General features: G+C 39.4%; 1 protein-coding gene across 1 annotated transcript in view; it reads left to right on the forward strand.

Moving 5' to 3' along the window:
• The window catches only part of LOC132816624 (protein transport protein Sec24D-like), a 202,212-nt gene that overhangs the window by 14,383 nt on the left and 168,073 nt on the right, over positions 1 to 19,756 (forward strand). The window contains exons 2-5 of the mRNA XM_060826441.1: positions 523 to 719; positions 5,176 to 5,302; positions 5,853 to 6,001; positions 17,318 to 17,602. Of these exons, the coding sequence (XP_060682424.1) occupies positions 569 to 719; positions 5,176 to 5,302; positions 5,853 to 6,001; positions 17,318 to 17,602 (712 nt within the window). The 5' untranslated portion in view covers positions 523 to 568. The remainder of the gene's footprint in view (positions 1 to 522; positions 720 to 5,175; positions 5,303 to 5,852; positions 6,002 to 17,317; positions 17,603 to 19,756) is intronic.

The raw sequence follows: 19,756 nt of genomic DNA on the forward strand, positions 1-19,756 counted from the left end.
TGTCAGATATGCATGGATACAACAGAACGTATGCCACCTCTGCAAAGAAATAACTGAAGCAAATCTAACTTCCTTGACTTGTAGATATGTTTACGGGAAGGAATTATGGTCGACTCCAGAGGTATTTGGAGATTCTGTGCTCATTAAATTCTTCCAGTCTGGTGCTTGGTCTTCTGCTGGCGGCTGCTGCACACAGCAATGCACTGGGTTCCCAGGCCTTTGCAATGTTCCTCATTCAAAGCTAGAGAGTCTTCAATCCATGACAGTATCGGTAGTGAACTGCTTACGGTTTGTCAGCTGTCTCTGGTGTAAATTGCATTTGGCCTCTCCAGTATTGTTTTAAAAAATGTGTTGCTTTAGGGTTCCAAGCTAACATTTTGCTGATACTTAGCATGAATGTTTTTGACAACACTGATGGTTGGCATAACACTGGTTGTGTAGCTTTCAGGCATACTATTGGCAGTAATAGGAGGCTTAAGACTGACAATAATTTTGTGCATTTCCACCTCCATTCTCAACCAGGTATTGGATCTACGTTATCTAAGGAATGAGCATTTCCTGAACAAAAATGAGTCATCAAGGATATGTCGCAACGCCACCTTATTCTCAAGCTAAACCTGGAATGGGAGGATATTCTCCTGGCTTTAGTTCAGCAACTTCACAGCCACATTATGGTCACTATGGTGGAACAGCTCAACCATATTCTGCAGCTCAAACAGGTAATTCATGCAGGGAAATAGCCTTGAACAGAAGTTTTAAACTATGCCCAGTCCTTTTTTCCTCATCAACCCCTCTGAGAGACAAGGCTAGAAATAATGAGACATGCAAACCTTGAAATTAAGACCAAAACTGGAGGAGAAGTACACCCTCAGCTCATTCTGTCTGATCCACCATTCAATGAGATCATGGCTATCTGATAATCCTCAACTTCACTCTCCTGCCTTTTCCCCTTCACCCTTTATTTGCTGACTGATTAAACATCATCTGTCTCAGCCTTACATATACTTATCAACCCCACCTCGACAGTCATCTGCAGTAAAGAATCCTACAGATTCAGTACATTCTGCAAGAAGAAATTCCCCCTCAGTCTTAAATGGATGACTCTTATTCTGAGATAATGCCCTCCCACACAAGCAGAAACAACTTTTCTGCATCTTCCCTGTCAAGTTCCTTAAGAATCTTATGTATTTCAATAAGGTTATCTCTCATTCTTCTAAATTCTAAATGGGTACCAGCCTAAACTACTCAACCTTTGTTCTTAGGAATTCTGTCCTTACCTGCAATCAACATAGTGAATCTTCTCTGATCTGTTTCTGTATGTTAATGCTCCTAAGGGTTCTGCCATTTATTGTATAATTTGCATCTGAACTTGATCTTCCATAAAGGCATCACCTGTCTGCCATTTCTGTGACCAAATCTGCAATCTATCTATATCCCGCTGTATCCTTTGACAATCTTCTTCACTATCTGCAATTCCGTCAATTCACAAACTTACGAATCAGACCAACTACTTTTCCTTCGACCGTTTACAGTACAACATTGATTATCCAAACTTTGGATTATCCAAACAAGATCTCAAGGTCCTGTAAAAACAGCATTAGGCAACTCAGTGTTCAGTTATCAGTTAAATGACATTATGCTGTGCAGTGACGGATAACTGAGAAATGTTTGGATAACCAGCACTTGTAAATGACCGCTTGTTTACGATCAGATCGATTGAACGATCAATTATCTGATATGTATTGTAAACAGTAAAAGTCCCAGCACTGATCCCTGTGAAACACTATTTGTTATTATCTCCATTCCAAAAAGCACCCTTCCACCATCATTCTCTGTCTTGACTAAGCCACTTCCGTGTTCATCCAGCCAGATCCTGGAGTGTCTATCATCTGGTAAAAAATAAGGTCTGCAGATACTGGAGATCACAGCTGAAAATGTGTTGCTGGTTAAAGCACAGCAGGTCAGGCAGCATCCAAGGAATAGGATGATGCCTGACCTGCTGTGCTTTAACCAGCAACACATTTTCAGCTGTCTATCATCTGTACCAGTTTACCATGTCAAATACCTTACTAAGGTCCACGTAGCCAACATCCACTGCACTTTCCTCATCAATCATTCTTGTCACCTCCTCAAAACATTCAATCAAACTGGATTACTCCTGGTGCCACAAGCTAGTGAGGGTAGGAACAGGAGGATAGAGCAGATGAATGTGTGGCTGAGGAGCTGGTGCAGCGGGAGAAGGATTCACATTTTTAGATCATTGGAATCTGTTATGAGGTATAAGAGATCTGTGTAAGAAGGATGGATTGCACCTGATTTGGAAGGGGACTAATATACTGGGAGATTTGCTGGAGCTGCTGGAGGCGCGGGGGGGTCGGAATACACCAGGGAGTTAATGAGGAAATAGGGCAGTTTGAGGCTGATATGGGAAAAGGAGTAAATCAGTCAGGGCTAGTAGGAACAAAGCAGAGAACAAGGTTGGACTGAAATCAATTAAACAACATTTATTTCAATGCAAGAGGCATAACAGGGAAGGCAGATGAACTCAGGGCATGGTTGGGAATATGGGGCTGGGATGTCATATCAATTACAGAGACGTGGCTCAGGGATGGACAGGACTGGCAGCTTCATGTTTTAGGGTATAGATGATACAGGAAGAATATAAAGAGGAGCAAGAGAGGAGAGCGAGTGGCATTTTTGATCTTGGATAATATTACAGCTTTTGGGACGATATTCCTGGGAATTAATCCAGGGATGTTATTTGGATGGAACTGAGAAATAAGAAAGGGATGATCACCTTATTGGTATTGTATTATAGACCCCCTAATAGTCAAAGGGAAATTGAGAAACAAACTTGTAAGGAGATCTCAGCTGTCTGTAAGAATAATAGGATGGTTATGGTAGGCGATTTTAATTTTCCATTGAGCTGGGACTGCCATAGTGTTAAAGGCTTGGATTGAGAGAAACTTGTGTGTTGTAGAATATTTTCTGATTTTAATATGTAGATCTAACCACTGGAGAAGGTGCACAACATGGCTACGCTTGGGAAATAAGCCAGAGCAGGTGACATAGGTGTCAGTGGGGAAGCACTTTGGGGCCAATGATCATAATTTTATTAGTTATAAAATAGTGATGGAAAAAGTAGACCGGATCTAAAAGTTAACTTTCTAAATTGAAGGCAAGCCAATTTTGGCAGTATTGGGGATGGTCATTGCCTGGCATTTATTTGGTATGAATGTTACTTGTCAGCCAAGTCGAGATATTATCCAGATGTTGTTGCATTTGAATGTGGACTAGTTCAATGTCTGAGGAGCTGCTAGTGCAATAAGCAGCAAAATTCTGCCTCTCTGTGTCATCTGCAAAATTGGCGACAGTATATTCACTTTCTTCATCCAAGCTGATAACATACATTGTAAGTAGTTTTAGTCCCAGCTTTGATTCTTGAGGCACTCTACCAGTTACAAGTTGCTGTCCTGAAAATCCCCTCATTTACCCCAACTTTCTGTCTTCTCCCAATCCTCCGTCTATGCTCATATGCTGACCAGATATCCCATATAAATCTAGTTTCACTTGCCAGCATTTGGCGCTGTGCTCATATGCCAGGGACCTAGGTTCAATTCCTGTCTCGGGCAACTGTCTGTGTGGAGTTTGCACATTCTCCCCGTGTCTGCAGGGGTTTCCTCCGGGTGCTCCGGTTTCTTCCCACAGTCCAAAGATGTGCAGGTTAGGTGAATTGGCCATGCTAAATTGCCCGTAGGTGCATTAGTCAGGGGTAAAAGTAGGGGAATGGGCCTGGGTGTGTTGCTCTTCGGAGGGTCGGTGTGGACTCGTTGGGTCGAAGGACCTGTTTCCATACTGGAGGGAATCTAATCTAATCCAACCTAATATACTACCTTCAATGCCATGGCTTTACTGTGAAGGTGTTTTAAATGGTGCAACAATCCTTCAACAATCCTTGGTTTTTAGAGCAGTTTGTTTTCTATTTCAGTACACAATCAAAAACACAGTTTAAAAAACAGACATACAGTCCTGCAGTCCCAACCTGGAATTATTCATTGTCTGTAGAGAGTGAAACAGAGCTGTTCTGATGTTCAGAAGTCACAAATTTGAAGAAGAGTTCTGAGGGAGTCATAACTGATTCAAAACGTTAACACTTTTTCTATCCCCACAGATGCTTCTGGACCTGCTAAGGTTTTCTGCCACTTTGTTTTTAATTCAGCTTTCTAGCATCCACTGTATTTTGCTTTAGTTTCAGCTTCTGGGTGATTTGTGGCTTATGGTCCCTTGGAAGTGTTGTGAATCATAGCGTGGATTCTGGAGCCTTTTGAAAGGCGAGCTCAAAAGGTCTTATTGCCCCTTTCATTCCAATTCATTATTCCTCCCATCCCCTGCTCTCTCATACACTCTGTGCCAGCTCATTCTGTGTACACAACATAGAAAACTAATCAACTATATAAAAACAATAGAACGAGTGGAATGTCTCTGGGAAGAAGAAGCATCCATTAACAATCTTGTTTCAGTCAGAAAAAAAACCCTCCTGTTCCCATACGCACTATAAAAGTGTGAATCAGACTGACCATTAAAATATCAATTATGAAGTCTTCAAACATGACAGCTTTCTTAATCTGTACAACTAAACATTGAAACCTTGAGAAAAGAGTTAACCCAAAAAAAAAGGAACTTATAGCCACTTAAACATGTCCACTGGTCAAAGTCACTAGTCATTTCCAGTTATCAAAATAGAACACACCAAGCTGGGATAATCGTTTTGAGAGTCTGGGCTCTCAGCCAAGCATGCATGATGATGCCATGTAAATACTCTTTCAACAGAATTGGATGGTCCCTGATGGTTACATAGCTTTGTTGGGAAATCAATGTAACATGAGCAAACATGCCAATTTTAAAAAAAGTATTTGAATCTGCTTGCGAACTAAGTTATCTATGATCATTTTGTAGTAGTTCAAGACAAAAACTTGAATTGGCAGGTGTAGATTGTCTTGTAGACTGTAGTATTGAAGGAATATGCAAAGAGAGAATATTTCCAATTGTTAATTGTGAGCATGTTTTATACTGGAGACTTTTTGCATACAGTTATTTATAATATTGTTACTGTTCTCAAAAGGCTTTACTTCTCTGAGTATAGGCTTCTGGTTCATGGATGCACTTTCTTTTCAGGACCTTTAAAACCACTATCTTCACCTCATGGATCTTCGATCTCTGGTCACCCACCACCTGCTCCTAGCCAGTTTGGCCAAACTAGCCTCCAAAATGGAATATATAATCCTGGAAACCAGATGCCAAGGTATTTTCTTGAAAAATTCATTCATGGGATGTGGGCATCACTAGCTAGCAAGCATTTATTATCTAACCCTAGTTATCCTTATGAAGGTAATGGTAAGCTGCCACAATACAGAATGGAAGACGGACAAAATACAATTTTCAACTTGCAGACAATCACTGCTTCATTTTTATCAAGAATGAATAAACTTTGCTTATGTCTTGCAAAACTGATGTAAGGCTTTTTACTTTTAAATTTGCACTAGCAGTTTCCTTATGCATGTATGGTAGAAGAGAAACACTACTCCGTTTAGACACATTCCTACAAGGCTTATATCAAAACTCATTTGCTCACGTCCTGTCTCCCAGCTACCTGATCATGCAGTCGTTTAGATATCTAACTTACGTCCTGTAAATTGTAAGCCTTGATATTGTTGTGGTTTTCAGTTGCTTGAAAACTGTACCACATGCCAAAAATAGTTACATTTAGATTAACTGTCCAACATTGAAGAATGGATTAGAAGTTACAATGTCTCATTTATATTTTTTAAAACAAAGTATTTATTTACTTCTAGCCATGCAATTCCTCCTCCATGCAGTGGTCAGACACCTCCCCTTCAGTCCCATGGTTCAAAATCACAGTCAAATTACCAGAACACTGCACCACCTGTATTCACACAGCAAGTCAGCAGTCAGCTTGGTGCGATGCAAATAAGCAACTATGGTAAGTTTTTGTTTAAATGAAGTAATTTACACCAGTTGAATATTTAGGAGTGTAGGGAAAGGAAGATGATGACGAAGATGAATTTTTTACCTAAATTTGCATTTTTAAAAGGTTTCTGTTTCTAGATGGTTTCTTTCCTGTTGTCCCAAATGCTCTCACCTTGCAATTTCTTCATCCTTTTTAACCCTGAGTCTGACACATCAAAAGAGAGAAAAATGAAACTGAAGTTTTTAAAGATCCTATGCTTTCGCATCGAAGATTTCCTGAGTGACAGAAAGCTTTGATGAATGTAATTTAATCTTGTTACTTTACAAAAGCAACAGAAACTTATTTTCATCTCCTGTGGTGATCTGGAATGTTTGAAGTCTTAAAAAAATACGCTGAGCGCTTTGTTCACAACATGTCAGCAGTTCTACAGTCACCCATTTTTGTTTTAGGTTTGTGTGGGAAACCGATAAATTACTTCTCTGGAATATGTGTAATTTAAACATACTTTACATTGACAAATTCCACTTACAAAATACAAATGGAAGAAATTACCGTAGATTGAATTCAGAGAAAGTAACTTTTGTAAGTAAGGAAAATGCAAGAAAATCAGAAAAGAATGATTGCTTTGAAAAACATTCTGAGATTTTTTTTTCCTAATTAAAATTTGCTACTTGTTGGATTCATGGAAAAGTGATTCAATATGTGTTTCACTTAAATGTCATTTAAAATATTTGAAATTTCACTCAAAAACATCTTGGCTTTGTGTAAACCAAGACATGTAACTTATGGAAAGTTAATGTATTATTCTGAAATTTCTTTCTCCACAATTCATAGCAGTGGAATACACCATGCTACAATGATGGAAACAAAGATTTCGGATGAACATGCTAGTTAAGTGTACACTTGAGTCTATAACATAATCTTTGGAACCTCAAGCCTAAATTCAAATACTAGTGTTGAATTCTTTGAAATAGAATTGTTGGTATTGGCATGAGCCATGACTGATTTACTCAGTTTGTCAAGCTGCAGTAACAACAGGTGAGAGAAAAGTTGATACTTGGAGAGACTTACATGACCTTACATCTGAACCATAGAATATTTAACATTTAATCGAAGTGAAGCCTTAGTGGAATTATGTAATGTCACAAAGCTGGTCCTTTTTTCCTAAAAGCTGCTCCTTTACTTGAGGATATTGTGTCCTTGATTTTTTTCAGAGGGATCGTAAACGGGCCAGGCTCTGATTAGACTAGTTTGATACATAGATGAAAGGGATTTTGAGGAGCCTTTTGTTTATGTGTAAACAGATAAGACTTAAGGCCAAAGTGGTCATGTCTCTCTCTCTCTTTGTCTCGCCCGCCCTGCTCTCTGTCTCGCCTGCCCCCGGTTCTTTATTCTGTTCTTTGTGTTTCATTGTATAATTTTCTGAATAAACTTTTATCTGTTTTAAAATCTGGTTGTCAACCTCGCTAACTTACTTCGAGTAATTTTCACTGTACACTTACTGAAACAAACTGCAAAGTTATGGTCTGGGCTGCCTGCTTAAGAGTGTTTTGAGTGATCTGGCCTAGTCCATAACAATAGGGCCAAATGTGAAATCACACTAAGCATACTGTGAGCAGTTTTTATCTTTTCAGCTGAGGATTTAATGGAAACAATAGCAGATCAGTTACCTGTTCTCCATTGTTACATACACAAATTCCAAATTGTAAGTATTAAAGTGACATTTACAATGAGGAAGTACTCTACCATTCAGGCTCACTTCACTTCTAATCAGCTGTACTGCAGTGCTGAATCTCTACTGAAGTTAAATCCCTAATCATCCTGTCCTACCACATAGTACGTGTTTCCATTTTTTAAAAAAAGGTAAAAATAATGTTAGGTCTACCAACCTTGGCACTCTGTTATGGGTCTCACTGGCTTTTCTCATTCAAGATATGTTACAAGATGACTGAAGGTAAACCTAATTTTGACCAATATTGAAGCGATTTCAGTATCTTGAAGCTCATAACTCCGATATTTACAGCTTTAAACTATGCCATTCTGTCTATTCTGGTCAACAAAGACCTGACTACACTAATTCCATTTTTCAACCATTGAGCCAAAGCTATGGAGGCTATAACCATGCAAGTTATAATGTTTTCTAAATGTTAAATATTTCTGACTCAACTACCCTTTCAGTCAGTGAGTTCCAGGCTAACACCGTCCCCTGGATGAAAGTTATTCTCAACTCTGCTCTGAGACTTCTACTTTTAATCTTAAATCTATACCTTCTGGTTGTTGGCCCCTCTACCATTGGAAATAGTACGTTCCAAACCACTTGAAGTGTGTTCCTCAATCTTACATGCTTCTATCAGTTCTCCTCTCAAGCTTCAATGCTCCAACTAAAACAGCACCAGCCTATCCAGACAGTCCTAATCGTTCTGACCCTCAGCCCAGGCAGTGTCCTAGTAAGTCTCTTCTGTACCGTCTTTAGTGCAAATGCATCCTTTCTTAAATATAGTGATTAGAACTGCAAACAGTACTCCAATTGTGGCCTAACCGGCATATGTAGTCAGAACAGCATAATGTTTCTGCTCTTGCAATTCTATGCCTTTCCCAAGAAAGGAAAGTATCCCATATATGTTACAAAGTATCCCATATATGTTACAAAGTATCCCGTATATGTTACAAACCACCTTATTGAATCAGAAGGTAGCCTTGCTACCTTCAGGAATTTTTAGATATATACACCAAGATCCTCCAATTATCGTTACTTTCCAGCTTCCTCCCATTTATATTGTAATCCCCTTGCGTTGTTAGTCATCTCCATTTATATTATTTCGCACTTTTCTGTGTTGAATTCCATTTATCACTGTTCTGTTCACTTAACCAGTCGATTGATACCCACCCATAATTTACGACTATCCTCCACATAATTTACCACACCCTCAATTTTTGTCATTCACACTCTCCTTGATTATAACACCTAAATTTAAGTCCAAATGTTTAATGTACATGAGAAACAGCAAGGACCTCTGTATCTCACCCTGAAGGACCTCCCTGTGATCAGAATTCTGAACACCAAAATATCCCTCTTTTATCACTGTCTGCTTCCTGCCTCTCAGCTAATTTCAAGTCAAACATGTCACTTTGCCTTGAATGTCATGGACTGTACTTTCTTGACCAGTCTGCCATGAGGGACTTTATCAAAAGCCTTGCTTAAGTCTATGGATACAACATTAAATGTGCTACTCTCATCTGCACCCCAGCTTATCTCCTCCAAAAAGTTAATTAAATTTCTAAAATATGACCACCTTTTAACAAATCCTTGCTGACTATCCCTGAATAATCCTTATATTCAAGTGTAGAGGTTAGACTGATTGGCTTGTAATTTCCTGGTCTATCCTTCTGCATTTTATAAAAATGGGACAACATTGGAACCTCTGCAGTCCTCTGACAGCTTACCTGTGGACAGGGAGGATTTGAAAACTACTGCTAGGACTCTGATAGCTCCTCCCTTGCCCCCCTCAACAGCTTTTGACACATCTCATCCAGACTGGTAGAACTACCGTGGGCGGCATGGTTGTTCAGTGGTCAGTGCTGCTGCCTCACAGCATCAGGGGCCTGGCTTTGATTCCAACGTCGGACAACTGACTGTGTGGAGTTTGCACATTCTCCCCGTGTCTGCGTGGGTTTTCTCTGGGTGCTCTGGTTTCTTCCTACAAACCAAAGATTTGCAGGTTAGGTGAATTGGACCTGCTAAATTGCCCACAGTGTTCACAAATGTGTAGGTTAGGTACATTAGTCAGGGGTAAACATAGGATAATAGGGTAGAAGAATGGGTCTGGATGGGTTACTCTTCGGAGGGTCGTGTGGATTTGTTGGGCTGAAGGGATTCTATGAATCTATGAACTATCCACTTCTAAGGCAGCTAAACCTATTAATGTCTCTGTCTGTCTCTCTGACTGACTGGCTGTGTGTGTCTCTCTCTTTCTTTCTTTCTTTCTCTCTCTCTCTCTCTCTCTCTCTCTCTCTTTTTATTTCTTGTAGTATTTCAGTCCTCCATCCTGATGTTTATGTCTGCATCATCTTCTTCCATTGTGAAGACCGACAGAAAGTATGCATTGAGAACTGCACCTACATCTTCTGGGTACACATACAGATTCCTCCAAAAACAGCATTGCTCTTGCATAGGCTCTTCCTCTTTATGTATTTTAAATAAATCTTTCTATTTTCCTTTACTCAACTAGCCAGTGCTTTTTCATGCTGTCTCTTAGATTTCTACTTTCTACACTTTTTATATGATCTTAGAGACTCTGCCATGCTGAGCACTCAGTATTCGCTGCCATTAAGCTTTGTTTTTATTTCTTTATATCCCTTGACAATCCAAGGTTTTCCAGCCTTGGTCACACCCGTTGTCTTTATGGGAGCATATTCGCCCTGTCCTTTCACAGCCTTCTCCTTGAATACCTTCCACTGCCCTGACCCATCACTTGGGCCAAATCATATATCAGAGTGAAATTAATCTTTGTCCCATAACTATACTAAAATGTTATAAACTGCAGTAAACTAAGCACTACTGTCACACTCTCTTCAAAATGTTTCCTGCTGATACACTTTCTACCTATTGGGCTCATTCCAGCTGTCAGGTCAAGTACTTGTTGGACTTTCTACATTCTGTCTAAATCAGTTCTGTTTGCAATTTAATAATTTTGCTCCTTCTTTACGTTGCACGTGAAAACTAGTTCAGTTAATATTAGGATAGTTAAAATCCCCACTGTTACTATCTTATTATTCTTACACTTCTCTGAAGTTTGATTCTGTATCTCTCTGTGACTGTTTGAGGGCCTAAAGTACATATCCAATTTTTTTTTTCTGTTTACAGCCATGTGGGTTCATTTGATAATTCTTCCAAGATATTATCTTTTTACAGACATCATTGATTCCTTGATCAATATTGTGACTCCTCACCCCGCTCACTTCCATTGCTCCCTGAATCTCATCTGAATGTCTTATAATTAGGAAAATTGAGTTGCTAATGCCGTCCCTTTTAGAGCCAGTTGCCAGATATAACTATAGTTTCTAACCCCATTTAACCTCGCTGCCACCACTTCGAAGTCCCATGCAGATCCACCAACACTGTCTGATTCTGAGTGCTCACTTGGTGATGCTGACTGCCTGTCTCAGGGATTTTACCTCGTCCACTCCTTTTTGTGGTGAATATTGTAACTAAAATGACAAACTAACAGTTATGTCAACAATATTTTTGCTTCAATTTCTGCCTGATATGAGCATTAGGAATGCATTGTAAATCTGTCACATGAGCCTTGTATTATGATCCCAACTGATGGTACTACTCGGAAAGTCAGATCTCAGTGAGATGACTTGTACGTTTAATTTTTATAGTTGGCTGCTATGGCAGTCAGTCACTGAACTAAGTTACATAAGGCTGTCAGTGTACTATTAACAAAATAACGTGTTTGTTACATAAAAGCAAAGAAAACAAAGCTATATATTTGCAAGACAATTGATAAAGATATTCTGAAAAGCAGATAGAAGAAAATTTCAACTCTTTTCCCAGCAATATATTTAATTCAAACCTAGTGAAATTTCGCTTTATCAACTGACCAGGCTTGCGAACATTTCCTTCCAGCAACTTTTTGGATGTTCAACAGATGTACATCGAACAGCACAGTACAAGCCCTTTGGCCCTCGATGTTCTGCTGACCTTTTATCAAACTAACCCACATACCCTTTCTTTTACCATCATCCATGTACCTATTCAAGAGTCACTTAAATGTCCCTAATGTATCTGACACTATTACCACTGCTGGCAGTGCATTCCACGTACCCACCACTCTGTGTAAAGAACCTACCTCTGACATCGCCCCTAAACTTTCTTCCAATCACCTTAAAATTATGCCCCCTTTTGATAGCCACTTCTGCCCTGGGGAAAAATCTCTAACTATTCATTCTATCTATCCCTCTCATCATCTTGTACACCTCAATCAAGTCACCCCTCATCCTTCTTCCGTCTGGGAACCCTCCAGCCACAAGGGATGAACTCAGATTTCTCCAGTTTCCTCATTTCCCCTCCCCCCACCTTGTCTCAGTCGATTCCCTTGAACTCAGCACTGCCCTCCTAACCTGCAATCCTCTTCCTGACCTCTCCTCCCCCACCCCACTCCGGCCTATCACCCTCACCTTAACCTCCTTCCACCTATCACATCTCCATCGCTCCTCCCCCAAGTCCCTCCTCCCTACCTTTTATCTTAGCCTGCCTGGCACCCTCTCCTCATTCCTGATGAAGGGCTCTGGCCTGAAACGTCGAATTTCCTGTTCCTTGGATGCTGCCTGACCTGCTGTGCTTTAACCAGCAACACATTTTCAGCCCTCATCCTTCTTCACTCAAATGAGAAAAATCCTAGCTCCCTCAATCTTCATGCCCTCCAGTCCATGCAGGATCCTGGTAAATCTCTGCACCCCCTCTAAATCTTCCACATCCTTTCTATAATGAGGCGACCACAACTGAACACAATATTCCAAGTGTGGTCTAACGAGGGCTCTGTAGAGCTGCAGCATAACCTCACGGCTTTTAAACTCAATCCCCCTACTATTCAAAGCCAACACTAAACACTTTCTTAATAACCCTATCAACTTAGGTGACAAATTTGAGGGATCTATGGACTATCCACCAGTCCCTCACCCTTCGAGTCATTGGTAAACATATTAACCCACACTTCCACTTCCTCATCCGAGTCTTTTATAAAAATCACAAAGAGCAGAGGACATAGAACAGATCCCTGCGGAAAATCACTAGTCACCAAGCTCCAGGCTGAATCTACTACCACCCCCTGTCTTCTATGGACTGGCAATTCTATATCAAGACAGCCAAATATCTCTGTGTCCCTTGCCTCCTTACTTTGTAAATGAGTCTGCTGTAGGAAACTTGATCAAATGCTTTGCTGAAATCCATGTACACCAATCCACTGTGCTACCTTCATCAATGTGTTTTGTCACATCCTCAAATAATTCAGTAAGGTTTGTGAGAGGCATGACCTGCCCCTCAACGCCATGCTGACAACCTCTAATCAACCTATGGTTTTCCAAGTAATCATAAATCCTGTCTCTTAGAATCCTCTCCAATAATTTGCCCACTACAGGTGTAAGATTGGCTGGTCTGTAATTCCCAGGATTATCCCTATTCCCTTTCTTGAGCAAGGAAGTAACAATTGTCACCCTCCAATCATCTGGCACTACTCCAGTGGAGAGTGGGGATACAAAGATCATCGCTAAAGGCATTGTAATCTCATCCCTTGCTTCCTATAGTAACCTTGGGTATAACCCATCTAAAGTGTGGAGTGCTGGAAAAGCACAGCAGATCAGGCAGCAGACCCTTTGTCAGCCCCGCTTATGCCTGAGATGTCGATCCTCCTGCTCCTTGGATGCAGCCTGACCTGCTGTGCTTTTCTAGCACTACACTCTCGACCCTGAGCTCCAGCATCTGCAATCCTCACTTTCTCCTATAGTCCATCTGGCCGACGGGACTTATCTATCCTTATGTTTTTCAAAATTTTCAGCACATCCTTTTTAACATTAACCTGTTTGCATATCAGCCTGTTACACGCTGTCCTCACAAACATCAAGGTCCCCTTCAGTAGTGAATATTGAAGCTAAGTATTTATTAAGGACTTCTCCTACCACCACTGACTCTAGGCACAAGTTCCTTCCACTATTCTTGTTCAGTCCTACCCTTGCTCTGGCCATCCTCTCGTTCCTCAGGTAAGTGTAGAATGCCTTAGGGTTTCTTAATCTTACTCGCTAAAGCTTTTTCATACCCCTTTCTAGCTCTCCTAATTCCATTCTTCAGTTCCAGCCTGGGACCTTGTAACCTTCCAGACCCTGTCTGGTCCTTATCTCGTCAACCTTAAGTTAGCTTCCTTCTTCCTCTTGACTGGATGTTCTACATCCCTTGTCATCCACGGTTTCTTCACCCTACCATCTCCTCCTTGCCTCAGTGGGACAATCCTATCCAGCGCTGTCAGCAAGTGCTCCCTAAACAACTCCACGTTTCTGTCATGCATTTCCCTGAGAACATTTGTTCCCAAATTAGGTGCCCCTGTTCCTGCCTAATAGCATTGTAATTCCCCCTCCCCCTGTTAAATACTTTCCCATACTGTCTGCTCCTATCACACTTCATGACTGTAGTAAAAGTCAGGGAGTTGTGATCACTATCACCGAAATGCTCTCCCACCAAGAGATCTGACACCTGGCCTACTTCATTGCCAAGCATCAAATCCAGTTTGGCCTCCCCTCTCATCAGCCTATCTACATATTGGTGTCAGGAACCCTTCCTGGACACACCTGACAAAAACTACTCCACTCAGACTATTTGAACTAAGGAGATTCTAATCAATGTTAGGGAAGTTAAAGTCACCCATGGCAACAACCCTGTTTTACGATGTGATTTTCTTAGCTATTGTCTTCAAGATACATGGACGTCAGCTACTTGACTGGCTTTTCTTAACTGAACTTAAGAAAAGCCATGCCAACTTAAATTGCTCAGACTTCTTTCAAGTTCTGAAAGTCTGGGCTGCCACAATTAAACTGCCCTTTGCTGATATGAAACTGTTCTTCTCAACTGAAATCTCTGGGTCTGTCTTTTCCTAATTCTAAAAAAAATTCAACTAAGCAAATATTTCATTAAGAACTGACTACCTACTTTAGTTAATTATCTTAAGTTGCATGCTTTCTTCATAATTGTTTCAGCTCTTTTTTTTCAAGAATGACTTTCTCATCTTTATTAAGAGATCACCATCGAAGAGCCATCAAACATATTTGATCTCTTTAAAATTCAAGCTCCCATAGAAAATTATTATAGTAAATTCCACATTATATCTCTCCACCCAACTCAGCACCCCCCCCCCCACCCAAAGAAATGTGGACATTTCTTTTCATAGATGTTTTCATTTTTCATGTTGATACTAATAAGATATTTAAATTAAATGCAACAGTTTTCATAATCAAATTTTGATCCTGGCAGTTGTTTCCTTAAATTTTATTCTGGAACTGGTATCCATCATAATGTTTGCTTTTCCTGTTCCATGAGTGATTTTTAGATTGTATTGTTGTATCAGTAAACTTTAACAAAATAGCCTTAAATTCGTATATGGAATACAAAGCCAGATCAAAGATGTTTTTACCACTGTTGAATATTTGTGTTGACACATTTAATTTCTTACAAAATTAACTGTGTTCAATTCTCATCATGTTTTCCTGTTGCAACATTACACAAACAAAGAAATGTAGAAAATAGGTACAGGAGTAGGTTGTTTGAGCCTGCACCACTGTTCAATATGATCATGGTTGATTGTGCAATTTCAGTATCCCATTCCCGCTTTCTCTCATACCCCCGATCCCTTTAGCCGTAAGGGCCATGACCAGCTCCCTCTTGAATATATCTGATGAACTGTCTCCAACAACTTTCTATGATAGAGAATTCCATAGGCTCCCAACTCTCCGGGTGAAGGAATTCTCCCTCATTTCAGTCCTGAATCGCTTACCCCTTAGACTGTGACCCCTCATTCTGGACTTCCCCAACATTGGGAACATTCTTCTCCCATCTAGCCTGTACAATACCATTAGGATTTTATATGCTTCTCTAAGATCTTTTTCCCCCACTCCACCCCAACTCTTCGAAGTTCCAGTGAGTACAAACCCAGTTAAAACACTGGTGGCATCCAGCTTAATTGCCGCCTTATTATAAGATGTTACCAATACTGATGGATTGACTGTTCCATACTTTGTTGTCAAAATTTTGTTTTGTAAGTTAGAATTCCTTGTCTCTCTCCAATAAACCTGTTAAAGCAGTCACTACTATGCTGACATTCAGGATGAACGTGCAATTAAATCCTCTAATGTCAATACATTGCAGAATTTTGCATTTTGTCTTTGGCATGGGGAAATCACGAGATCACCTTGTTGTTGCTTCTCTAGACGCTGCTTTGCCTTGCTACACTGTGTGGCTCAAGAATGTAACTTCGGCTTTTGTAGTCAAATTTGTGCCTCAACTGGTCTTGTATAACTGATTGAATAGTTCATTCAAATAATGTAAATGTTCTTCTTGGGGTTGGCTGAATGCAAATCGTCAATATAAGCAACACAATGAGTAATTCTTCATGAACCTTGTTAGTTAAATCTTGAAAATTTGATTCTCTTTAACAATAATTGAGGAAGAATTTCCTGACTGTCCTGAGCCATCTCTCCCTTCTTAAGAGGTTCTGAGGTAATGTACACCACCTATATTACTGCTATATTTTCAATATGCATTTATCTTCCCGATGCACCCTTCTCTGAGGATGTCTTAGTCATTCCTGTTATTGCAGTAGGTCCCCCATTCAACTGTAAAGCTAATTGCTGTAAATATCCAATCTTATTACAATACAAGCATATTATTTTCTAAATCTTACATTTAGGTTCTAGCCTTTCTCCTTAATTATTATGTTTTCACCCTGAAATAAATTACTATTTCCATTCTTACATTTTCTAATCCTCTATTTTTTTGTGTGTGGATTCCCATATGTTCATTCCTCACACATCACTGATCGTGTGGAATATCAAAAGTACCTGACAGAACTGTGGCTTCCTAGTTCTTTGATAATTAACACTCATCTAAAAATTTGCTATACATGTCTGATCTAGTTTTCTTTCTAAAAGTCCTAAATTTTAATTGCTAAGCTTCAGGAACAAGCTCATAAACATTGAGTATTGCTCTTTTAACAGTTTATTAGTCCACAAATCGCTTTTCTTACACAACGGTGTATGCATTTATGACTGCACCTGTCAAGACACTGTAATAGTAAATCCAAACATACACATTCACAGACGACTTTTGAAATGAGAGGAAATATCTTTCAACACAATCCTCTTTAAATTTAGGCATCAAATTCAGATGACTTACTTTGCCTTAATTTGTGTTAATTCCATGAGTAATGTCACGTTAATAGGACCTAAAAGCTGCCTCCTCTCATCAAATGTGGATTGCCTTCATTCGTAAATTACTTATCTCTAGTTTTTTTTTAAAAAAACAGATGATCGAGTCAATGTTAGCAGAGATTTTAAAGTTTTGTGTATTTGGACATCTTCCATATATATACCTAATGTAATTAGATTTGTTACTGTTGTTGATCTGTGTTAATTTTGATGCAATTTACTAACAACTGTTAAAAGCAGAATATTTATTTTGTGGCATTTAGCGGCCATCAAGCATTAATTTCACTGTTAATGTTCTGAAAATATTGTAAATTTTAAAACGTTGGAGGCTTCATGTCTTATTTTTGTAATAATTAGGTTCTTCTCAAGCACATCCATCAAGTACGCCATCGCTATCTGGACCACCAATCCAGACTTCATTCCAAGGGTCTGAATCACAACAACTTTTACCTCCCATTGCATCTTCTAAATCTCAAGGACTGCCTGTTCCTCCTGGTGTCCCATCAGCTACAGTGCCTCCTGGAATGCTTCCACCTTCTCCTGTAGGTATGCCTGTTGGCCATGCTGGACCCAGTCATGGCAATGCTGGCTATCAGCAGGTTTCAGGTCAGCCTCCCATGACTGCGTACTTACCACAGCCTGGTAAGTACTTGCCTTTTGATAACTTAAAAATATTCCTTTTTACTTGATTATCTTGATGGTCATCTCAAGTTTCTGCTGTCTTGAATTCAGCCCAAATCGTACAGCCTTTTTTTTAAAAGATCATATGCTGTGCAGATAATTATATTCAGATGTTACTATAGTATTTCAATCAATCAAACTTATATAGCTCAGCTCTGCAAAGAATGTATTCACATTTTAATCAGAAATGTTATCCAGTACCATAGTTGGCTGGTGTAAATGTAGACTGCATTGTCAGAAAATTGCCAAGACACATTATACTGAAAGAAAAAATTGTAGTTCTGTATCATTTATCAAAATAATTTTAGACCAAATGATTACTTCTGAAGTGACTAATTACAGTCAGTTACAGACACAGCTCTGTTTAAAAAGTAGTACAAATGAAGATTGATCAGCTTCTCTTGCTTTAGAGTTGTTGGTTGCCAGTGTAGAAAAGAAATTGACTCAACAGGCTTCACCTGATATAAGGCAAATCAGAGTTTTAATACTTAATTAAATAAATCTTCGAACGCTCAGCATATGGAGCGTAGACAATGAATATTTATTTTGGATTTATCACTGGTAACTATTATTTTGCACATTTACAGATTGAGAGTGATTGGAATTTTGCAGGGGTTCTGAACTCCCTCACTATAACTTTGGTAGATAATTGGCAAAAACCAAAGTCAGTTTTTACTCTTGTGATTTTTTTAGGCTAACTTTCACTGAAATTATATCAGGAAATCGGAGAAACTTGCTTAAATTCTGCTCCCATATGTTGCATCAAATCTTAACTGTCAAGACATAGTAGATCAGGATTAAGGATCTGTTTAATGTTGCTACAGGAGAACCATGTGGCAGAATGAGCAGCATATGTTGTCATTGATGTACTGACAGCCATACATCGATTCACTGGAATGAAAGGCTGTTTTACCTCACTCACACGTAGTTTATACATTTTCACATTAGAAAAGAATTACAGCAAAATCACCACTACTGGTAATAATGCTTCAGTAAATTGCAGGTTGTTTCATGGGAAATAGACTTGGAGATTAAATTTAAGAAAACATTGAATGAAGTTTAAAATTGTGCTAATATAGTTACTTAAAGTTATTGTAACTTTTCCTTAATCAGCTGTAATTGCGATTAATTTATGACATAGGTCACTGCCTTCATGGTAAATGTGCCTGAGCAGAAAACCAAGATTTGGGGTTCAGGCATTGAATTGGAGAGTGCAGCAGGGAGCCCAAGAGTTCAGGATACTGGACAAAAGGAGAATCCACACCCACCTTTCTGCAGCTCGTGTAAAATGAGCTTAAGAGTCCAATACTGTATACATACTGGTGAATAGATGAATGAGTGAATGGCAGGATGCTGGTGGGTGAAGTAATTGAGTTGGCTGGCAGCTGGCTGGATGGCACTTGGGTAGAGATGGTGACTTAGCATATTTTTTATTCAATGTTTCTTAAATTTGATTTTCAAGTCGATTTCCCACAGCATAATGTGATTTATTAAAACACCATTATGAATCGTGGATAGTAACACAGCAAGTATTAGACTGAAACAGTTGTGGTTAAGTACACAACTGACCACCAAATCACTCTTTCACTCAACTCCCCTGATATTTTCTAAGGATTTATAAGGAAATTTTGTTGGGTTGAAAAAAAAATTGGTTATAACTATAAAATTTTGGAATCATTGGAGCTGAAAACGTTGAAACCTGTGTCTGGGATGTCAAATATGTCAGGGTATGTAACTGCTTTATATTGTCCTGTGTGACGGAACTTACAGCATTTGATAGGCCAGGGAAGGATGGATCCCTTTCTCTCAAAATGTAACTACACGTGAGTTTCTTCCATAAAATGAAGCTTCAATATTGAGGAACATTATATTGCAATATAGTCAATCCATCATAGCTGTTTTGAGAAAAAGTACTAGCTTCTGACCAGACTTAAGCAATCAGTCTATATAAATTATTATGTGTTGTAATCTGTTATACTGATGTGTAATAGTCAGTAAATCATAGAATCCCTATAGGGTGGAATCAGGCCAGTCGACCCATCGAGTACATACTAATCCTCAGAAGCGCATCCCACCCACCCCAACCCTCTCCCTGTTTTCCATGGTTAGTTTTCT

The sequence above is a fragment of the Hemiscyllium ocellatum genome, chromosome 1 (genome assembly GCF_020745735.1).
Source record: "Hemiscyllium ocellatum isolate sHemOce1 chromosome 1, sHemOce1.pat.X.cur, whole genome shotgun sequence".
Lineage (NCBI taxonomy): Eukaryota > Metazoa > Chordata > Chondrichthyes > Orectolobiformes > Hemiscylliidae > Hemiscyllium > Hemiscyllium ocellatum.